Source organism: Crocodylus siamensis, chromosome 1 (assembly GCF_052110815.1).
Source record: "Crocodylus siamensis isolate JL-2025a chromosome 1, ASM5211081v1, whole genome shotgun sequence".
NCBI classification, from domain to species: domain Eukaryota; kingdom Metazoa; phylum Chordata; order Crocodylia; family Crocodylidae; genus Crocodylus; species Crocodylus siamensis.
Genome location: NC_143395.1, coordinates 173,692,489 through 173,710,339, shown reverse-complemented (window position 1 = coordinate 173,710,339; position 17,851 = coordinate 173,692,489). Strand labels below are relative to the sequence as shown.

Sequence of the window (17,851 nt, the reverse complement as noted above, 5' to 3'; positions counted from 1 at the left end):
GGTTGAGAACCACTAGGATAGAGATTAAAATCTGAGTGCTGCTAACAATATCATGCTCAGTACAGCCACTCTACAGTGGGGAACACCTGGCTGTAGATTTCAAAAACAGGTTGGTAAGAGGTGGTTAGCTGTGTTAATCTGCAGGCAGTCAGAAGGCAGGGTAAACATGCACTTTTATAGACCAACTAAATAAGATATATGTATGTGTGTTTATATATAATGTATTTAGTCTCTCTCTAGCATTTATTTAGTTTATTTATATATATATATATATACAGACACACACACACACACACACACACACACACAACACTGTTCTAGTCTCTCTCTCCATGTGTGCGCACACACACACGCAGAGCACTTACTTATTTTCTCTCCCTTGATAGCACTTATTAGGCTTTGTCTCTCTCTATATACTTACATATAACATATAGCACTTATTTAATTTCTCTGTAGCACTTATTTGGTATATACATACATATAGCACTTATTTTGTATCTCACTGGGTACATCTACATGAGATGTTCAATGTCCATTGGACCAAATCTGCTGAGCATTAGTATGGCTGGCAAAAACTGTACTAATGTGCTAATGCGTAATTAGTCTAATGAGCATTAAGCATCATACACAAAGTGTTCATTTGGGCTAATTCACAGTAGTGCTAGTTACAGCAGGTAAAGTTAGTACCTGTTATTATAGGTACTAAAATTTAACGTGCTATAATTATGGCACATTAATGAACATGTAGTTGCCCTCTCTATATAGCACTTCAGTCTGTCTGTCTGTCTGTCTATCTATCTACATAGCACTTTGTCTCTATAGCACTTATCTAGTTTATATATAAACAAATATATAGCACTTCAGTCTCTCTATACAGCACTTAGACCAAGTGCTATATGAAGTCCTATATATATAGTCTGTATATTCAGAGTCTATATATAAAGTGCTATAGAGAGGAAGAGAAACTAAATAAGTGCTATATAGAGACTAAGGTATGGGTTGTAGCTGTCTTGGCCTAAGAATATAGGCAAACAATGTTCTTCGGGTAAATCTGATATTTTTTATTAGACCAACTCAAAAGGTTGGAAAAAATTCTTCTTTGCAAGCTTTTGGGTACAAACACCCTTCTTCAGGCTGAGGAAGCATCCGCAGTTGGTCTGTGCTCTTCCTGGATGGAACAGGATGGTAAAGAAGTCCATCCAGGAAGAGCACAGACCAACAACTGCGGATGCTTCCTCAGCCTGGTGAAGGGTATTTGTACAGGTTTCCCTTGTTTTATGCAGGTTCTATATGCGCAGATTTGCTCTTATGTGATGACTCTATACCAAAAATTCGTTATATGAGAGGTATATTCACTCTTATGCAATCCGTGTGGTGGAAGCCTGCAGTCAACTGCTTTGTGCGGTGCGTTGTGGGAGTGATATGCACTAAAATACAGTCTCCTGCGTGGATCTGTGCTCCTAGCTCATTGTCTGTGACACGTGTTTCTGTAGTTGCCATCCCCATTATGGCAACATTCACCATCACCCTGTGCTTGTGTGTACTGTCTGCTGTTGGTGAGTACCAAAATTGTCTTGTAAAAGTGGTAGAAATGGGTCTGGGGGTCAGCAGTCAAGGTCTTGGAACGTATCCCTATTAGTTATGTTGTAAAGAGAGTTCCCTTTATGCAAATTTGAGTTATGTGTCGTTTTCCAGGAATACATGTACAGCATAAAGTGAGAGAAACCTGTACTTGAAAGCTTGCATGGAAATTTTCCCCCAACTATTTGAGTTGGTCAGGTAAAAGATTTACCCAAAGAACCTTGTCTGCCTATATAGAGACTAAATAAGACTAAGTGCTATATATTGATGTGTGTGTATATACACATGTAAATAAATACCCACGGCATTTAGTCTCTACACACACGCAAACATATATAACACTTATTGTGTCTCTCTCTCTGTATACAGATATAGCACTTAGTCCCTATATAGCACTTATTTAGTACCTATATATATTTCGTACACACACACAAATCTCTCTCTCTCTAAAGAGATGGGATTAATCTCTACATAAACTGAGAGTCACCAGCTTTGTTGAACTCAAATCCACTTCATCAGCTTCCGTCCCTTCACAGCAGCTCACGAGGTGAGCTCCGGCTCCGGGCAGCTCGTGCTGTCAGTCCCTCCCCCCCCGCGGGCGAAGACGGGGACACATCCCGCTGCCCCCCACCACAAGCAAGCCGCGTGCCCCGGCTGCCAGCCCAGCACCGCGCCGGGGCAGAGGGGCTGGAGCGCCCGGCTCGGGCTGCGGCTGCGGGGAGGCCGGGGCGGAGGCAGGAGGAGGAGCGGCGAGGGCGGCTGCTCGGAGGAGCTGCTTCCGCCGCCGGCTGCGGCCTGACCCGGGCGTGCATCGGCGGCGGCGGCGGCAGCAGCATGCTGTGCCCGCGGGAGCGGCCCGGGGAGCTGGCCCGCTTCTACACGGTCAGCGAGCCGCGGCGCCACCCGCGGGGCCACACCGTCTACAAGGTCACCGCGCGGGTGAGTGCGGCCCGCCCCCACGGCCCTCCCGCGCAGCCCTCCAGATGTGTGTGTGTTGGGGGGGAGGGGGCTGGAGGGCGGAGGAAGAGGAAGGGTCCCCCAGGCAGGAGGCAGTGGGGGCGGCCTCCAGGAGCGATTTCAGGCTGCAGTGTTGGCCTCCGCTCCGGGGCTGCAATTATATTTTGATTCTTGAGAGGGGGTCTGCAATACAAATGGGGCTGCCCATCACCATGCCATAATAAAATCAGAGCCCCCACCCATTATTATTTTCAAATCTCTTACAAGGAGGCTCTCCTCTTATGGTGGGGGGTCAGCCCTCCCCTAATTTAAACCCTACTGGCCACTCATTCCCTTCAGGAGAAAGGGAGCGCTGGCTCCAGGGAAGCCTGCGCCTCGTGGTGCCAAGGGGAGGCCGGGTTTGCTCTGCACCTGCAACGTTGGGAAGGAGGAATTGTAGACAGTGAGGGCTGGAAGGGACCTCATCTAGTCCAGCCCCCTGCCCAGAGCAGGACCAGCCACAGTTACATCATCCCTGTCGGGGCTTTGTTAAGCCGGGTCTTAAACACCTCCAAGGATGGAGCTTCCACCACCTCTCTAGGTAGCCTCTTCCAGTGCTTCAGCACCCTTCTTGTGAGAGCGTTTTTCCTAATGTCACTAATCAATTTCCTGATGGCCTTTTCCACCTCTAAAAGCACGTGTCACGCTCTGTGGCCACCAGGTATCCGACTTGCTGGGTCTCAAGCTTTCAAGTGTTGAAGGAAGATTTTATTTTTCTTTTTATGGCAGGGTGGGGAGGTTAGTTCTGTCACCAGGGGGTGGGAGTCAACAGCCGTCTTCCAAGTGACACTTCTGAGCTCTTTCCCAAATAAATGCGACTCTGCCGGTTTGCCCCTTTGGCACTGGTGCTTGGAGCCTATGGTTTCTTTTTAATTTTAACTTATTAAAAAAATAAAGCCAGAAGCAAGGCAGGCTGAGTAAACAAAATGAATGCCCATGGTGAGGTATACTGGTGCCATGAAAATCCTTAAAACACCATTATCAGTACTCCCGGGACTTGAGTTAAGATGATACTCTGTAACCTGGCTCACATTTCGACTTTGTAGACATGCGATAACTCTTCATTTGATGTTTTCTCAGTTGTGTTTAATGCAAAAACTGAGGAGGCAGTTTTGGTTTCTGTTTTTAAATCTCTGCCCCCAGCAAGTGTCATGTGGTAAATGGGATGATGTAATGCTGCTGAAGCCGTTATTCTCAAACAGGGTGCCATGGGATACCATACAATATTAGTAGCGTTAGGTGTGCCAACACTTAACACATGATTCACAGGATAAATCCAGAGTTTTCAAAGAGGAATATGTAGTGTCAAAAACATTTTCACCTGTTGTAGTCTCTCTGAGTCTTTTGCAAAAGAAAAATTGCCTATTACTTTCCCGTAGTCAAGAAATGAGTGAAAGGTAAGAGCTGGCATTGTTCTAGGGGTGCCTTGAGTCTACAAAAGTTGAGAACCATGATGTCAAAGAATAAAAAATAGCTATTGTGATTGACTGGCAGGAGTAGTAAGCTTGTTCAGCACCTTGGCTAGGTGGGGGTGGAGGGGTATGATGACCACTTAGAGTGGGGGTAGGGGTGGTGGGAGTGGGTGGTTTTACCTGCCTGGGCTATTTGCATAGGGAATGCAGCTGCTGCTGCAGCCAACACTGCCTCCCCTGTACAGGGCAGCAGTGGCAGAGAGGGAGGGAGTCCTGCACAGGATGGGTGACTGGTGCCACCTTGGTTGGGGGGGCATGTGCCACCCCAGCGACCAGTCAGCAACTGGGGAGGAGCCCCCCATGGCCAATCTCGCTGACTGGGGGGGGGATGGTCCCCTCATGGCAAAACTTACTGACTGGTGAGCCGCCATGCTGCTCCTGAAAGTGGCTGCGGTGCTTCTGGAAGTGGAACCCCCATGTACCCCCCTATGTGTTGCCACAGCTGCACAGCAGCTATGTCGCATAGGCACCTTGGGAGCTGCCTCTGGGGTCCTGTTCACTTCCCACCCCTTTCCCAGATCTGTTGCTGGGCACAGCGCTGAACCTGTTGTGAGAGAAACTCCCTGGCTGGGGTGGGGGGGAACGACACACCATTCCACTCACCTGCCATTCCCAGATGCACTGCTGGGAGCAGAGCTTCATAGTGGTTAGGGGCTAGAAGGGACCTTACAGGTCATCTGGTCTAGCCCCTCTGCACTTAGGCAGAAAAGACTGCTGGGATAAGATGACGCCAGTGAGATGGGTGTTGAAATGCTTTTTGAAGATCACCGGGGTAGGTGACTGTACCACCTCTGGGGGAGCTTGTTCCAAACCCTTGGCGCTTGACTTGTAAAGAATTTTTCTGTATGTCTAACCTAAAGCAATCCTCAATCAGCTTGTGCCCATTATTTCTTGTCCTCCCCTGCGAGGACCGTGGTGAACAGATGCTCCCCCCAGGCCCTGATGTACACCCTTGATATAGGCTGCCACCAAGTCCCCTCTGCACCTTCTGTTCTCCAGGCTGAATGGTCCTAAGTCTTTCAGCCTCTCCTCATATGACCTGGTCTCTAGGGCTCTAATCATGCACGTGGCCCTCCTTTGGACTCTCTTGAGCTGCACCTATGGTTGGGCAGAAGGGCTGCCTCTGCCGTAGTAAAGGCTTTGTGGCAGGATTCTAGTACCCCTTAATAACTGGGGCTGGTGTCCTGCTCATACCACCGTACCTATCCTACTACTGACTGAACTTTTAAGGCCATACCAGAAAATGTTAGCAAAGTCAAAATTGTGCTACTGGCTAAATTCAGTTGTCATTCTGTTGTCCATCTGGCATGTGTAGCTGTTACTAAATACCTCAGAGGGATATGAGAGATCTCTGAATCCTGTAATGAGCAGTTATATAATACCCCAAGAATAGGGAAAGTTTAATTTTAGATAGCTGAGTATTGATTTTAAATGTATTGCCTTTCAATTCAAGTGAATATTCCTTAATTTCCATGTTGTATGAGAAGTTAATGTGGAGAGCTCAGCATTGTTACTTCTCTATATGATTCATTATATATACTGTACCTTTGTTCCTACTTAGGAGTCTCCATGCTAAGTAGGCAATCCTGACCTTTCTATTCTCTTGTCAAGTATGAAAATCTTTCTGTATTTTTAATCATCTTGGCTACCCATCTTTGGGCAATCTATTTCTGTTATCTCTGTTGATATGGGTGAGTGGTACTGAATGCTGTTCAAGGTAAAGATGTGCCATTGATCTAAGTATCTGTTTCATTTTATGTATATCACATGCTTATATTGTTAATGGTGTTTTCACAATTTGTTGTCCCATTCTGTATTTGTCTTAACTTTTATTTTGCTGTGAAGACTACAGCTATGAATTGAACACAGACTTTTTTCCCCTGAACTGTCCACAGACTGTCTGCAGACTTCAGCGATGTCCCCTTTTAGAGTTGATAAAATGATCAGGATTTAGAAAGCTCTCTTTCCTTCTCAGGAAAAGAGCAAGTATAGGACACAGAAAGTTTTATTGGATAAGTAATTGGGTATCAATAAGATTCTGTATATTTGACCTCACATAATATTATTATACCCCCAGATACTCTGTGGCACTTATTTCCTTCCCCCTTCTCTCAGGCTGTAGAATGGAAGATCAATTAAAAAGCAAACAAGCAAACAAACAAACACAAAACTTCACAGCTTCTTAGTTGAGTTATTCTATCTTCTCCTTTATCCCTACTGTTAAACCAGTTAAGGATTAAAAATTGACAAGTGGACTGTACACCAACAGCCCCTTTTGTTACAACTGCAGAGCTATTTGAATTGAGGCATACACAGATCACTTCCCTTTTAAGCAGAAAGAGCCAGTTTCTTCTACTTATTCCCAGGGGAGTATCAGTAGAACAAAGTACTGCTGAGTACAGGTGTCAGAATCTGGCCCCTGTGGGAGAGGACGATGGTCATATGCCTGAAGCAAAGGATTGGAAATCAGGAGATGGTCTTTATTTCTAGTTCTGAAAAAATCTTATGTAACCTTGGGTGTAGTCAGTCACTCTTTACACCTTTCTTTTTTTTCACTTCATGAACGTTGGTGGTCGTGGGTGGAAAGGAATTGTGAAGTTGCGTTTGTTAATACTACAGAACACATTGAAGTTGGGGCTTGGTGTATGGTTAAGGGCTTACTTGTATGGTTAGGGGCTTACAGGATGAGCCCTATGAGGAGAGACTGAGGGACATGGACCTCTTCAGCCTCTGCAAGAGAAGGCTGAGAGGTGATCTTGTGGCCACCTACAAATTCATTAGGGGGACGCAGCAAGGGATCGGAGATGCTCTGTTCACCAGTACACCTCTTTGGGTAACAAGGAACAATGGTCACAAACTGACAGACAGCAGATTTAGGCTAGATATCAGGAAATACTTCTGCACGGTAAGGGTGGCCAAAATTTGGAATGGGCTTCCAAGGGAGGTGGTGCTCTCCCCTGCCTTGGGGGTCTTTAAGGGAAGGCTGGATAGGCATCTGGGTGGGGTCATCTGACCCCAGTGCTCTTACCTGCCCAGGCAGGGGGTCGGACTTGATGATCTGTTGAGGTCCCTTCTGACACTAGCATCTATGACTCTATATAAAATGTTACTGGTTTAATATTTTATTGGAATGATTTATGTTGTTACAGTTATTTTGCTCTAGATTTTTCTGCCTGTGAGAGTGACTTATATTTACCTAGATACTCTTCCTATATGAATGGGAGGATCTAGTGATCCTAGTTACCTAGTGAGGATCAAGAGCTCCCAAGGTGTTTGACTATTGTGAAGCTTTTCTGCATTAACTTTAAAATCTTAAACCACTATGTTGATACTTTTTTCTTGTATGAAATAGATTGTATGTTGCTCTATTATACACTAATGTAAGAGAGATGCATGAGATATTTTTGTTAAGTTAAACAAAAGCAAGGCCTTTGTTTGTTCCTTAAGAGTTCAGGAGAAAAACATTTTTCTCTTGGGCCCGACTGCTAATGAAGCCTCTCTTGACACAGAGGCAAGGAAAATAATGCATTCAGTTTTTCTTCATCTAACTGTGATGAACCCCATTTAACAGGCTTAGTCCAGGATGATAATGCAGTGGTGTAATTCTGTCAGTGTGTCTGAATAAATAAACTATGAGTGATGCTTACTTATCTAACATTTAGGACACAAGCCCAGGCTTGTGTTCATCTTAATTTTACCCCACATGAACTACTGTTCAGAATGATTGGCTCGGGTCAGTTAAAATCTGTTCTGGTTTGCTGTGATGCAGTATATGCCGAGTGCCCCAAATCTGTGTGAAAGTCATATCTAACTCATGGGAAATGTTAGCGTTTGCCAGGTCCCTGAAGTTGTAGATTCCCAGCTTTTACTCCAGATGACATGTTCCAGAGTTGTGCAGTCTGCTGGTGGTGTTCAGTTGACCACAGATCAAGGAGCCAGTCAGCCTGCAGGCAGAGTAAATTGGTTATTTTATTTTTAAAAAGTAAAATAATCACCAATGCATTAGTTGTTAAAAATATTTTAGCATCTCAGATCCCATGAAAGATGAAATATTTTTTGCTGGGTGTCTATTTTAGAGTATGCATTGGACTTCGCAAAAGTAGTGGTGTGCCCAGCTCTTGCCTCTGTGGGGCTCCCATTCCTGTCAAACTTGCTATGAAGGGTGTGGGTACAAATTTGAGACAGAGAAGAATAATAAAAGAAACTGTGCCAAATTATGTACCAAAGAAAAAAATTGTTTCAGGCCCTGACCCCACCACCTTTTTTTTTCTCCCTCCCATCCCTGCAGTTGGTTGGCTCCGTGGTTGATATGACATCATTATCACAATGCTTGCTGGGGCTGTCTCTCTCACATGGTGAACTGGTGATCTGCAGCTTTGGGGGACTACCTGGAAAAAAGTAAGGCTGACCTTCCCAATGTACTGGATACCCATCTTCTGACAGCTACTTAGGATATTCAGTGCATTTTACTGAAAATCAATTATTTATTTTGGTTTATGTATTTGTACATTGGTGGTAAAACTTGATTTAAGTTAGGAGAAATTTACTGTCATATATTAAACAGTTACTGAGTGAGGGTGCTCATATGTTTAACATGCCCTAAAATAAACATTTGACTCAAATGCACAGTTTTCAATATAGATTTTCCTGAATGCTAAGATAGCTTAACTTTATTTGCTATTGTTTTCCTAAAAGTAAGTTTTAGGGGTTGACTTTAAAAGACTGCCAGCTTTGGCAATATGGAAGCCCTGAACAAATCCTTTTCTTTTTAATTTCTAGCAGAGCTTGTGTAGTGTTGAAACTGAATGCATGGGGGTTCAAAATACAGAGTATGTGCGTGCCCAAAGCGTTTTGGTAGTGCTGGAGTGATGTAGCTGGCATGGTCCAAGAAATATGTAAGAGGCAAGAGTGTTTGTGGTTCAAATTGTTTATTTGACCAACTGCCTAGCTGGGTCGGATTTAGACAAGCTTTCAGGTATCACAGTCCCCTCCCTTTGGTCTCCAGGTTTGTCTAAGGTTGTCTAAGGCTATCCCAACTGCATAGTTGGCATAAAAGATATCACCCACACAATTCTTGCCTTTGTGTCCAAAAGTTTATCCAACATTTCTTAACAACTGTACAGTTGGCCGAACAAAAGATATAAGAAAAAACCCTTGTCTCCCAAAGTGTATTGAAACTTATTTTAATTTTAAATTGTGAAAGCGCACTAATCTGTAGAAAGTTAGAGAGATATTGTCATTTCTGTATTGATTTCCAAGAGTTCCCTCAAAGAAAAGATATGAAGAAGGCAAGATAAGAAAATAATGAACTACTGCATTATGTTTAAAAATTGACTAATTAAAATACTGCTTATTATAATAAAAATCATGATAGTGTTAATTGAGTTTCTAATTATTCATATTGAATATTTGCAGAACAGACAAAAACCCAGGTACTCTGGCTCTTTTAAATAACAATGTAGAAGATTGTTGTGGGGTATGTTTTATGTGAGAGATTTCCAGACCATGAAATAATAATAATGCATTGATCTGTTTGTATATGAGCTATGTCATTTAGTAAATATTGGATTGACTTTTTTTTGGTGATGAAAGATGCTTGCATTAAGGATTTACAAAAGATGCTGATTGCAAGATAAAAAAATTGAACTGAAAGTCTTGGAGTATGAATGTTGTGTGGATATTAATGCACATATTTGGTGTCAAAATTATGAATTAATGATGGGCCGGATTGAAGTGAAGGACCCTTCAGAGGTTCTAGCTTTTGTTGACCTTCCTGAAAAAGCATGGGGAACAAATTTAATGCAGCATGCCTTGAAGTTGCCATGGCCACTAGATATGGAAGATAATGTAATCTGTGGAGCAAGGGTCTGTGAAATGGAGCATCTCAGCCTTATTGCTGGCTTCCACTACCTGGCTGTGTAAACACTCATTTTTTCTGATTCTCCCTGTTTCCGTTTGGGTAACTTGCCTACCTGTCGTAGGGCTTTAATTAAAAGTGAATTGCAAAGCAAAAATCGTATTATGTTATGCTTTTGCTGTTCCTCTGTGATGTGCAACTATTGCCTAAGTTATCCCTTTTTGTTGCCTGCAAGTCCTATATGGGAAGTATCCTAAAACTTACTAAGGAAAGTGGAAATACTTTTTTGCACTGGGTTTTCTTACAGACATAAATAGGGATGTGGAAGTAATGACTAAAATACCAAAGAGTGAAATGAAAAGCGTGGCTAACTATGAAGTAAAATTCAAGTAAGCTTTGAGACTAATCACAAAGATAAAAATGAATAAAGTTTTGTCAGATGTAGGCTAATGGAGAGTTTAAGGGAAGAAAAAGGTTTCAAGGTAGAAACAAGGGGAGAAAAGACCTATTCCACTTCAGTTTGTTCTTTCCAAAAATCATATGGGGGTGAAAAGGGAGAGTACAGTGAAGGTATTGGCTAGTTGATTGAAATTAGGGACGCCTAAAGGAAGAAGTCAGTAAACACTTATCTAGTAAAGGTCCCCAGGAGTCAGTCCTTAATCTGGTACTGTTTAATATCTTCATTAATGACTTGGATGATGGAATTGAGGGTACATTTAATAAATTTGGAGATGACTTTGGGTAGCAGACACTTTGGAGGATAGGGTTGAGATTCAGAGTGAACTTGATATGTTGGAGAAATGGTCTGAAATGCATTTGATGAAGTTCAGTAAGGACAAGAGCAAAGTAAGGAACAATCAAATTACAAATAGAAAATAGGCAACTATTAACTAGGGTTCCGTACTGTAGAAAAGGACCTGGAAGCTAGAGAAGACTGCAAGCTGATTTTGAGTCAACAGTATAGTATTGTTCAAAAAAAAAGCTAATAGCATGCATTAACAAGAATATTGCATACAACTCAAGGGCCAAGTATAGTAAAAAATCCTGAGGCTGAATCAATTCAATCTTTGCAGGCTAGTCTAAGCTGTGTAGATTGAACCAATAAGCAAGTGAACAGACATTCTTTTTTTATTCCAGAAATGGAGCCAGATGTGTGCAGTGGCTCAGGCCACCTCCCTGCTTGGCTGGATCAGACAGCTTGGGCCAAAGTTACCCCATTCATCCTGCAAAGGCATGGGTGGGGAGGTTGTGGGGGAGGTGCAAGGCATCCTGGGGTGCTGGGTAGAGGTGCACCAGTACCTCAGTCCATATTGTATTGGCACTGGTAAAAGAAAAATTGACATTATTGGCAATCAGCTTTTTTTGGCTGCTGTGGCTGATTAATGTTGCTGATAAATTCCGTGTGCATGTGGTCAGCTGCAGCATGCACTTGGCCAGGAGTGCAGCCTGGCAGTTTGGAGAGCAGTGTCCGACGGGTAAGTCTGTGGGGGGGAAGGGGTGTAGGGGAGGGAAAGGACATGGGGGGAGCAGATTGAGGCCCCCATGGTGAGGGACGGGGTGGGGCTGGGGTGGGGGCAGGCACTACCCAGCCAGGGCAGGGTGCAGGGCAGAGCAGGTGGTTCATCCAGGAGGCACGGGGGTAGTGTGGCTTCTGCTGCTGTGCACACCTGTGGGGGAGGCATGTCCCCCCAGATCTGTGCGTGGGGTGAAGGCTGGCTGCTGCTACTCACACTCAGGGGCTCTGCCGGGCTCTTCCTGGTGGCTGCACTTGGGGCGGGCAGTGCTGGAAGGGTGGCTATGGGGGGTGGGGAGAGCTAGAGCCACAACTGTAGCCACCTGTAGCTTCTGTCCTAGTGCCACTGCCACCTACCCCAAGTGCAGCCACTGGGAAGAGCCTGGTGCAGCCCATGAGCATGTAATGTCAGCCCACCCTTGCCCTGTGCACAGATGCTGGGGGCACATGCCCCCCATATCTCTCCCATGGGTATGCATATCAGTGGGAGCCTCCCCTGTGGAACCCTGATGGGGTGCTGGCTCTGTCCTGTGCCCTTTCCCACCCCACCCTGCCTGGACAGCCCCAGCTCTAGCCCCACTCCCTCCCTCACCACAGAGGCCTCAATCTGCTTCCCCCATACCTGTTCCCGACAACAGACTTGGGCTGCATGTCAGCAATCAGATTGGTATCGGCAGATATGGCTGGTCAATAATCAGCCGTTGGTATAGGTCTTTATCGGTGCACCCCTAATGCTGGGGGACTGTGAATTAACTTGAAACTGGAGGAGACCTGGGACAGAAGCTCAGTAGACCATTTTAAATTAAATCAGTTCAGTCTAATACTACATCTATCCAGGTTTATCTTAAACCGGTTTTGACCATTTTGAAAGCGGTTTATGTGCACTGAACTTCTGTTGTGTTACAGATTTGAACCAGTTTCTAACCACTTACACTAGTTTATGGATAACTTCTGTCCCTAGCCAAGGAGAGTGAGTCTTCTGTTCTGTTCAGCACTGGTGAGACTTAATCTGAAATACTATGTCTAGTTCTGGGCACCATATTTCAAGGAAGATATATATTAACTAGACAATTGTCTGTCAAGAATGGTGGGGGGGCACAGGCAGGGATAGAGCGCCATGCCCCCCACATCCAAGCCCGCTTCCCACTTCCCTCCTGCTGCTTGGGGTCAGGGCCTGCTCCCCCCACCCTCCGTGCCACAGCAGCAACTGGAGGGGAGGAGCATGCCTGGGCCTGATGCAGTGGAGGACCGGGCCTGAGGGTGGGGAGAAGACCCTTTGTGTATCTGAGAGCAGCAACTTTCAAGTGGCCTGAGGCATGTATCCAGGTAGTTATTTCACCTGTGAGGCAGAAGCAGCATTGCACCTCAGAACTTGTCTACATGTGAGCGAACCAAACTAAGTAAGTGAAGTTAATATGCATCCACAGTTTGCTTGAAGCACGGTGGTATGTAGACATATCTATTCTGGAATGAATCTCTTATTTTGACATAAGTGGGTTTTATTAAGGATATTTTTACTCTGAAATAAGACCACGTACATACACGCTGACATTCTCCAAGATACAGATATGAACTCTGGTTGAACTTGGTTGAGATATGAACTTGGTTTTAATTTCTTGTGTGTGTAGACAAACCCAAGTGAGAACCTGGGTTTTAATGGTTCTGTAGCCCAGTGGTTCTCAACCTTTTTTGTACCAGGACCCATTTGTAAACATTGATGGCCAGTCCTGGCCCAGTGCCTCTCATGACCCAGCCCCACCCAGTGTGTGTAGGTCGGGGGGTGGGTATGTGGGGCAGCAGGGGTTGTGTATGAGGCACGGGGGTCTCAAGCAGCCCCTCACAGGCTGGAACTCTGAAAGCCTGCAAGGGAAGAGCAAAGGTTTCCCATGTTTTTTCCTGTAAAGGAGAATCCATCTTTTAAATTCATTGATCCATTTTTGAAGTTTGTTCTTGACCCTTTTGTATATTCTTGTGACCCACTTTTGGCTTGTGGCTCATGGGTTGAGAAATACTGCTCTAGATCCCCTTTTTAAAAAAAAAGAAAATAAGAGAAAACACAACTTTCTTTGACATGTTTTGCTGTGTCTGCTTTTGATTGGAATTTCTTTGGGAAAAAGTCAGCCGCAGTCAAGTATACAGGCAGTACCAACATTTTGAGGCACAGCAGAAAGACAGAACTACAAAGTACCCTGGAGAGAAATGTGCACTGAAGGCTGTGGATAATGCGGGGAAGTACTGCTTTAACAAACTGAAAGCCCTACAACAAAGGAGAGGTTATGTACAACTTCAAATCAAAATGAATGGGTATAACTAAGCCACACCTCATGCATTAGTGTGGCTCTAATAGCAATAAATTGCTGCACAGAAGGATTGACAAGATTAATGGGAAGGTGTTCTGTGTGACTTTTATTTTAAGTGGTCCTTGATATTAATTTTGCTTTAAGATTTAGATCTTAGAAAAAGAGTACAACTAGCAAGCCATATGACATGTTTAGTTTGGTACAGTTTTGAATTACTGCAATTTCTGCCTTGCTAGATACTCTGAGTTTTTACTTTGTATTTTGATAATTTTTACTAAAATCGGACATAACTTAAATATGCTGACTACAAATTGAAAAGGAAGGGCAATAACTGCATCTTCTGTGTGGTTTCTTTTTATCATCAGCAAATTATCGTCTGTTCGTCTTTTAACTTTGCAAACTGAAATTCAGGCACTGATCTGCTTTTTGTTTTTGTTTTTCAGATTGTTTCAAGAAGAAATCCAGAGGATGTCCAGGAGGTAACATGCTGACACTTGTGAAAATGCTTCTGTTCATGTTCTCATTACTAACTTTTGAAGTATCTTTGACTTAATTTAGTAATTCCTGTGTGTGTTGTCGTTGAAACTAAGCAAACCTTTTTTTCTGTGTTCATCTGTCTTTTGCCTTAGTAGTTCAAAAGAGCATAGCAAATGTAGCATGTTGCAACTCTGCTATCAGTTATTTTGTAGGGAAAATCATGAATCGTGATTTGAAACAAAAATTGAGGGAGTAAAGTGTCTTTTGATGGCAAAACCACTTTGATAACTTTGCAGCTCCTTTCTCAGGGCTGGAATTGGCAAATTGAGAGCTACTTTAACCCCTACTGGTAAAATTAGAGATCACTTCACAATTTAAGTCTTAGGACTCAGCTGTAGGTAGTCTTTCCCACCTTACCCAATACTTCAGTGAAAAACTTACATCAGTACTGTCTGTTAATTGAACAGGGTGAACTGAAGAGTATGGGGGTGGTAGAAAGGGGTTAGGAGGCTTCAGTTCTTTTACTGTATTTCTCTGCCAGTCTCCTTAAGTAGTAGCCTGTCATACATTTAAATGAAACCATTTTATTGCTTGCTCTTTGGCTCTTTTTAAAAGAGGGCCTGCTGTATTCTTGTGGTTCCTAAAAACTTCAAAAAGCTGCCTGTGAGAGAGAAGTATGCATGATATGCTCTACTTTTTTTTCAGAAGAGAATTACATTACTTTTCAATGGCTTCTGCTTGACTAGTGGCTTGGAAGTTCAGAGAGTGGCTTATTTCATTACCTAAATGAGTGTACTTCTCTAACCCCAAGCCTTGAACCTAAAGTGACATGATGACTTTTCAGGAATCATGTAAAACATGCATGTATCAAACTTCTGATATAGCTACATAGGAAAATGGGCCTGGAATGGCCCTCTGGGACATCAAGTGCAGGCATCCATGTATCCAGTGAGTCCTAGAAATCCTCCTCTCCAACCCCTTACGCACCATAGCCACAAAGCATACAACAAAACAAAAACCACCCTACAGTATGCCACAGGTAAAATGAGGGCTCATGGGCATGTCCTGTCATTGCAAAAGTGGAGAATCAAATGATGTATGCTCCAGGAATCACAGGGAGAGGGTCATACCTCACGATACAAAGGAAATCAAAACCTCTCACTATCCTTGCCATTGGGCCTGGGAGATAAATTCCTTCCAATCGCAAATTTTAGGTTTGAGCAGAAGGGCAAGACCTTTCACCAAGGCCCTTGTAGCAATTCTGAATACTAGCAGGCATGCCAATTCATGCCAGTCAAAATTCCCATCTTTAGCTATGACCAGTGACCAAAGTATTAGTGATTCTCAACAAGGGTGATGAGCCTTGGAGTGCCATGACATTCTTTTAATATTGGCACTGGTAGGTACACAAACACCTACAGGAGTCACAAGATAAACCCAGAACTTTCAAATGGGAGTTGATAATGTTAAAAAAAAACTGTTTTGTTTTTTCTGAGTTCTTTGCAACAGAAAAGTCTTGCTCTATTATTTGTTTGTAGTCAAAACATGAGCGAAAGTAAAGAACTAACATTTTCTAAAGGGTGCCTTGAATATAAAGATGAGTGCCTTGAGTATAAAGAGGTTGAGAGAGACTACTGTACAGGAAGGAACAAACAAAAAATCAGCTGAAGCTCCAAACTATTTATGAGGGGAAAACAAATTAATTCCTGGCCTCTGTAGGCAGCTCAGCCCTCTAAAGCCCTGAAACATGGGCTTCTTCTCACAGCTAAGGGTAAAGTTGATACCTTGTGAAAGGAAAACCTATAAGTGAGTGAAAAATCTCGTATGATTAAACATGCTTTGGTTACTAGTGACTTTGCAGAGGTGAGAATTTGTGAATATAACTTTAATTGTTCACTTCTTTGGAATAGTGGTGTAGGAAAACTGTGAGGTCTCTTCATACTTTACCATTTTTTAAAATTAAAATATCCTATCACAGTTAGCAAGTCAACCTGGGATCTTTTTTTGAAACTGCATTATTGTAGTTTGTAGCTTGATGTTCACCTTTTCCAGGGAGAATCCTGAATTGAACCTATCCATGAACACACTCTGCCATTACCTTAATCTTCATTTTGTGGGAATAACCATTTTATAACAACTGTTCGTGAGCCATTCATCAGAAAAAACACCTTGTAAGTGCCTTTTAGTTAGAATATTGCATGGTTCTATTCTTAAAGTGGTTGTGAAAATATAAAGCCTTATTTCTAGTGTAACTGTTTAATTATTGCCTTCACATATGACTAGGAGAACATGGGTGGACTCTTCCTCAGTCTAGTGAAAGAAGTGGCATAAAATGTCCATAACTTGTTGATGGTTTCCCAATCCTAATAAACCGTGTAAAATATATGGCATATTTTGCATGCAGTAGCACAGGTGTTAGCTGTTAAGGGGTTACTGTAACATACTCACTTCTAAAAAGCATGCCATATAGGGTTCACTCCCACAAGGGTGAATGTCATTTGCATTGTAGCTATAAGGCATACACACCTCTGAACTATAGTATAGAATTAAGTTTTGTCTCAGTAATAGTGTGAGTTGATCACATCGCAAATTGATATGTTACAGAATATCTGAGGGACTTGAAGATTCTGGAGGAGTGGCTGAATACAGTAGGAATTTTGATCATGCTGGGATATATCCACAAATTATTTAAAGTCAGCACTTCTGAAAATCCAGACAAACTGTAAAGTACTTTTCTTGAAAAAGGCAGAAATATTTTAGCAGTCTGTGCGCTACAGTAGGTCAAAGGCAACTCTGCAGGCAAAGGATCAGTTATTGGCTCCTATATCTTCAACTTGAATGTGGGAACTACTAATGGTCTGACAAAAGGAAATAAGGAATTGGGTCAGAGATGTTTGGACAAAACTGAAGCAGGAGGTAAAATTTCCATGTTTGCATATACTGTAACATCTGAAATAGTCATAGTGATATCAGAAAGAGAGATCTTTTTATTTAAATATTTTTGCCTATTGCGTACCACTTGTTTCCTTTTAAAACTGTAAAAGAATGCACCTGTAGTCAAGAATTAATTGAAGAAAGCGACAGCTGCGTAATCTTTCAGTCATGTTAACTAGAAAAGGGGGAGATACCTGCTTAGCTTTGAATTGGTTCTCCCCAGTTAATGGACCAAATTTTTGCTTCTGTTTCATTGATGTGGCTCGATTCATCCTTTGGTACACTCATGCTGCTCTTTGCTATGAGCTGGTGGAAAAGTAATTGCTTTTAAATATATGTTCAGATTTCTTAAAAATGGACATAGGGAAAATAAATTGCTAGCAACAATCACTAGCATACCAAATTGTGCATACAAAGGAAACACATTCAGCTCTTGGGTTGAGGGGAGGCAACTAGTATATGCTATTCAAGGGTAGAAAGGAGGGAAATTGTCAAGTGGTACACTGGTTAAGCCATGTTCCCACTTAAGTGCTATGGGATTTTTTTTAATATTCATACAGACCAAAAAGGAAACTTGCCCTTTTGAGGAAACAGTGAACAAAACTGGAACACCACATATTAGTGTAAAACTTACCTAGTTACTTCAGATTATGTACACACTGTACTACTTGTTTTATGTACCATTAGCAGTGAATTGCACAGAGAAAATTTATATTAGCAT

The 17,851-nt window shown here is 42.9% G+C and overlaps 1 protein-coding gene across 3 annotated transcripts in view; it reads left to right on the top strand.

Moving 5' to 3' along the window:
- Window positions 1–2,286: 2,286 nt before the first annotated feature.
- RPS6KC1 (ribosomal protein S6 kinase C1) overlaps window positions 2,287–17,851 on the top strand; it is a 137,358-nt gene continuing 121,793 nt past the window's right edge. The window contains exons 1-2 of one of the 3 annotated variants that reach the window (XM_090049065.1): window positions 2,287–2,520; window positions 14,163–14,198. In XM_090049065.1, the coding sequence (XP_089905191.1) occupies window positions 2,416–2,520; window positions 14,163–14,198 (141 nt within the window). In that variant the 5' untranslated portion in view covers window positions 2,287–2,415. Of the gene's footprint in view, window positions 2,521–14,162; window positions 14,199–16,346; window positions 16,368–17,094; window positions 17,113–17,851 lie in introns of those variants that run through there. The other 2 variants (XM_090049074.1, XM_090049083.1) reach the window with 2 other exon arrangements.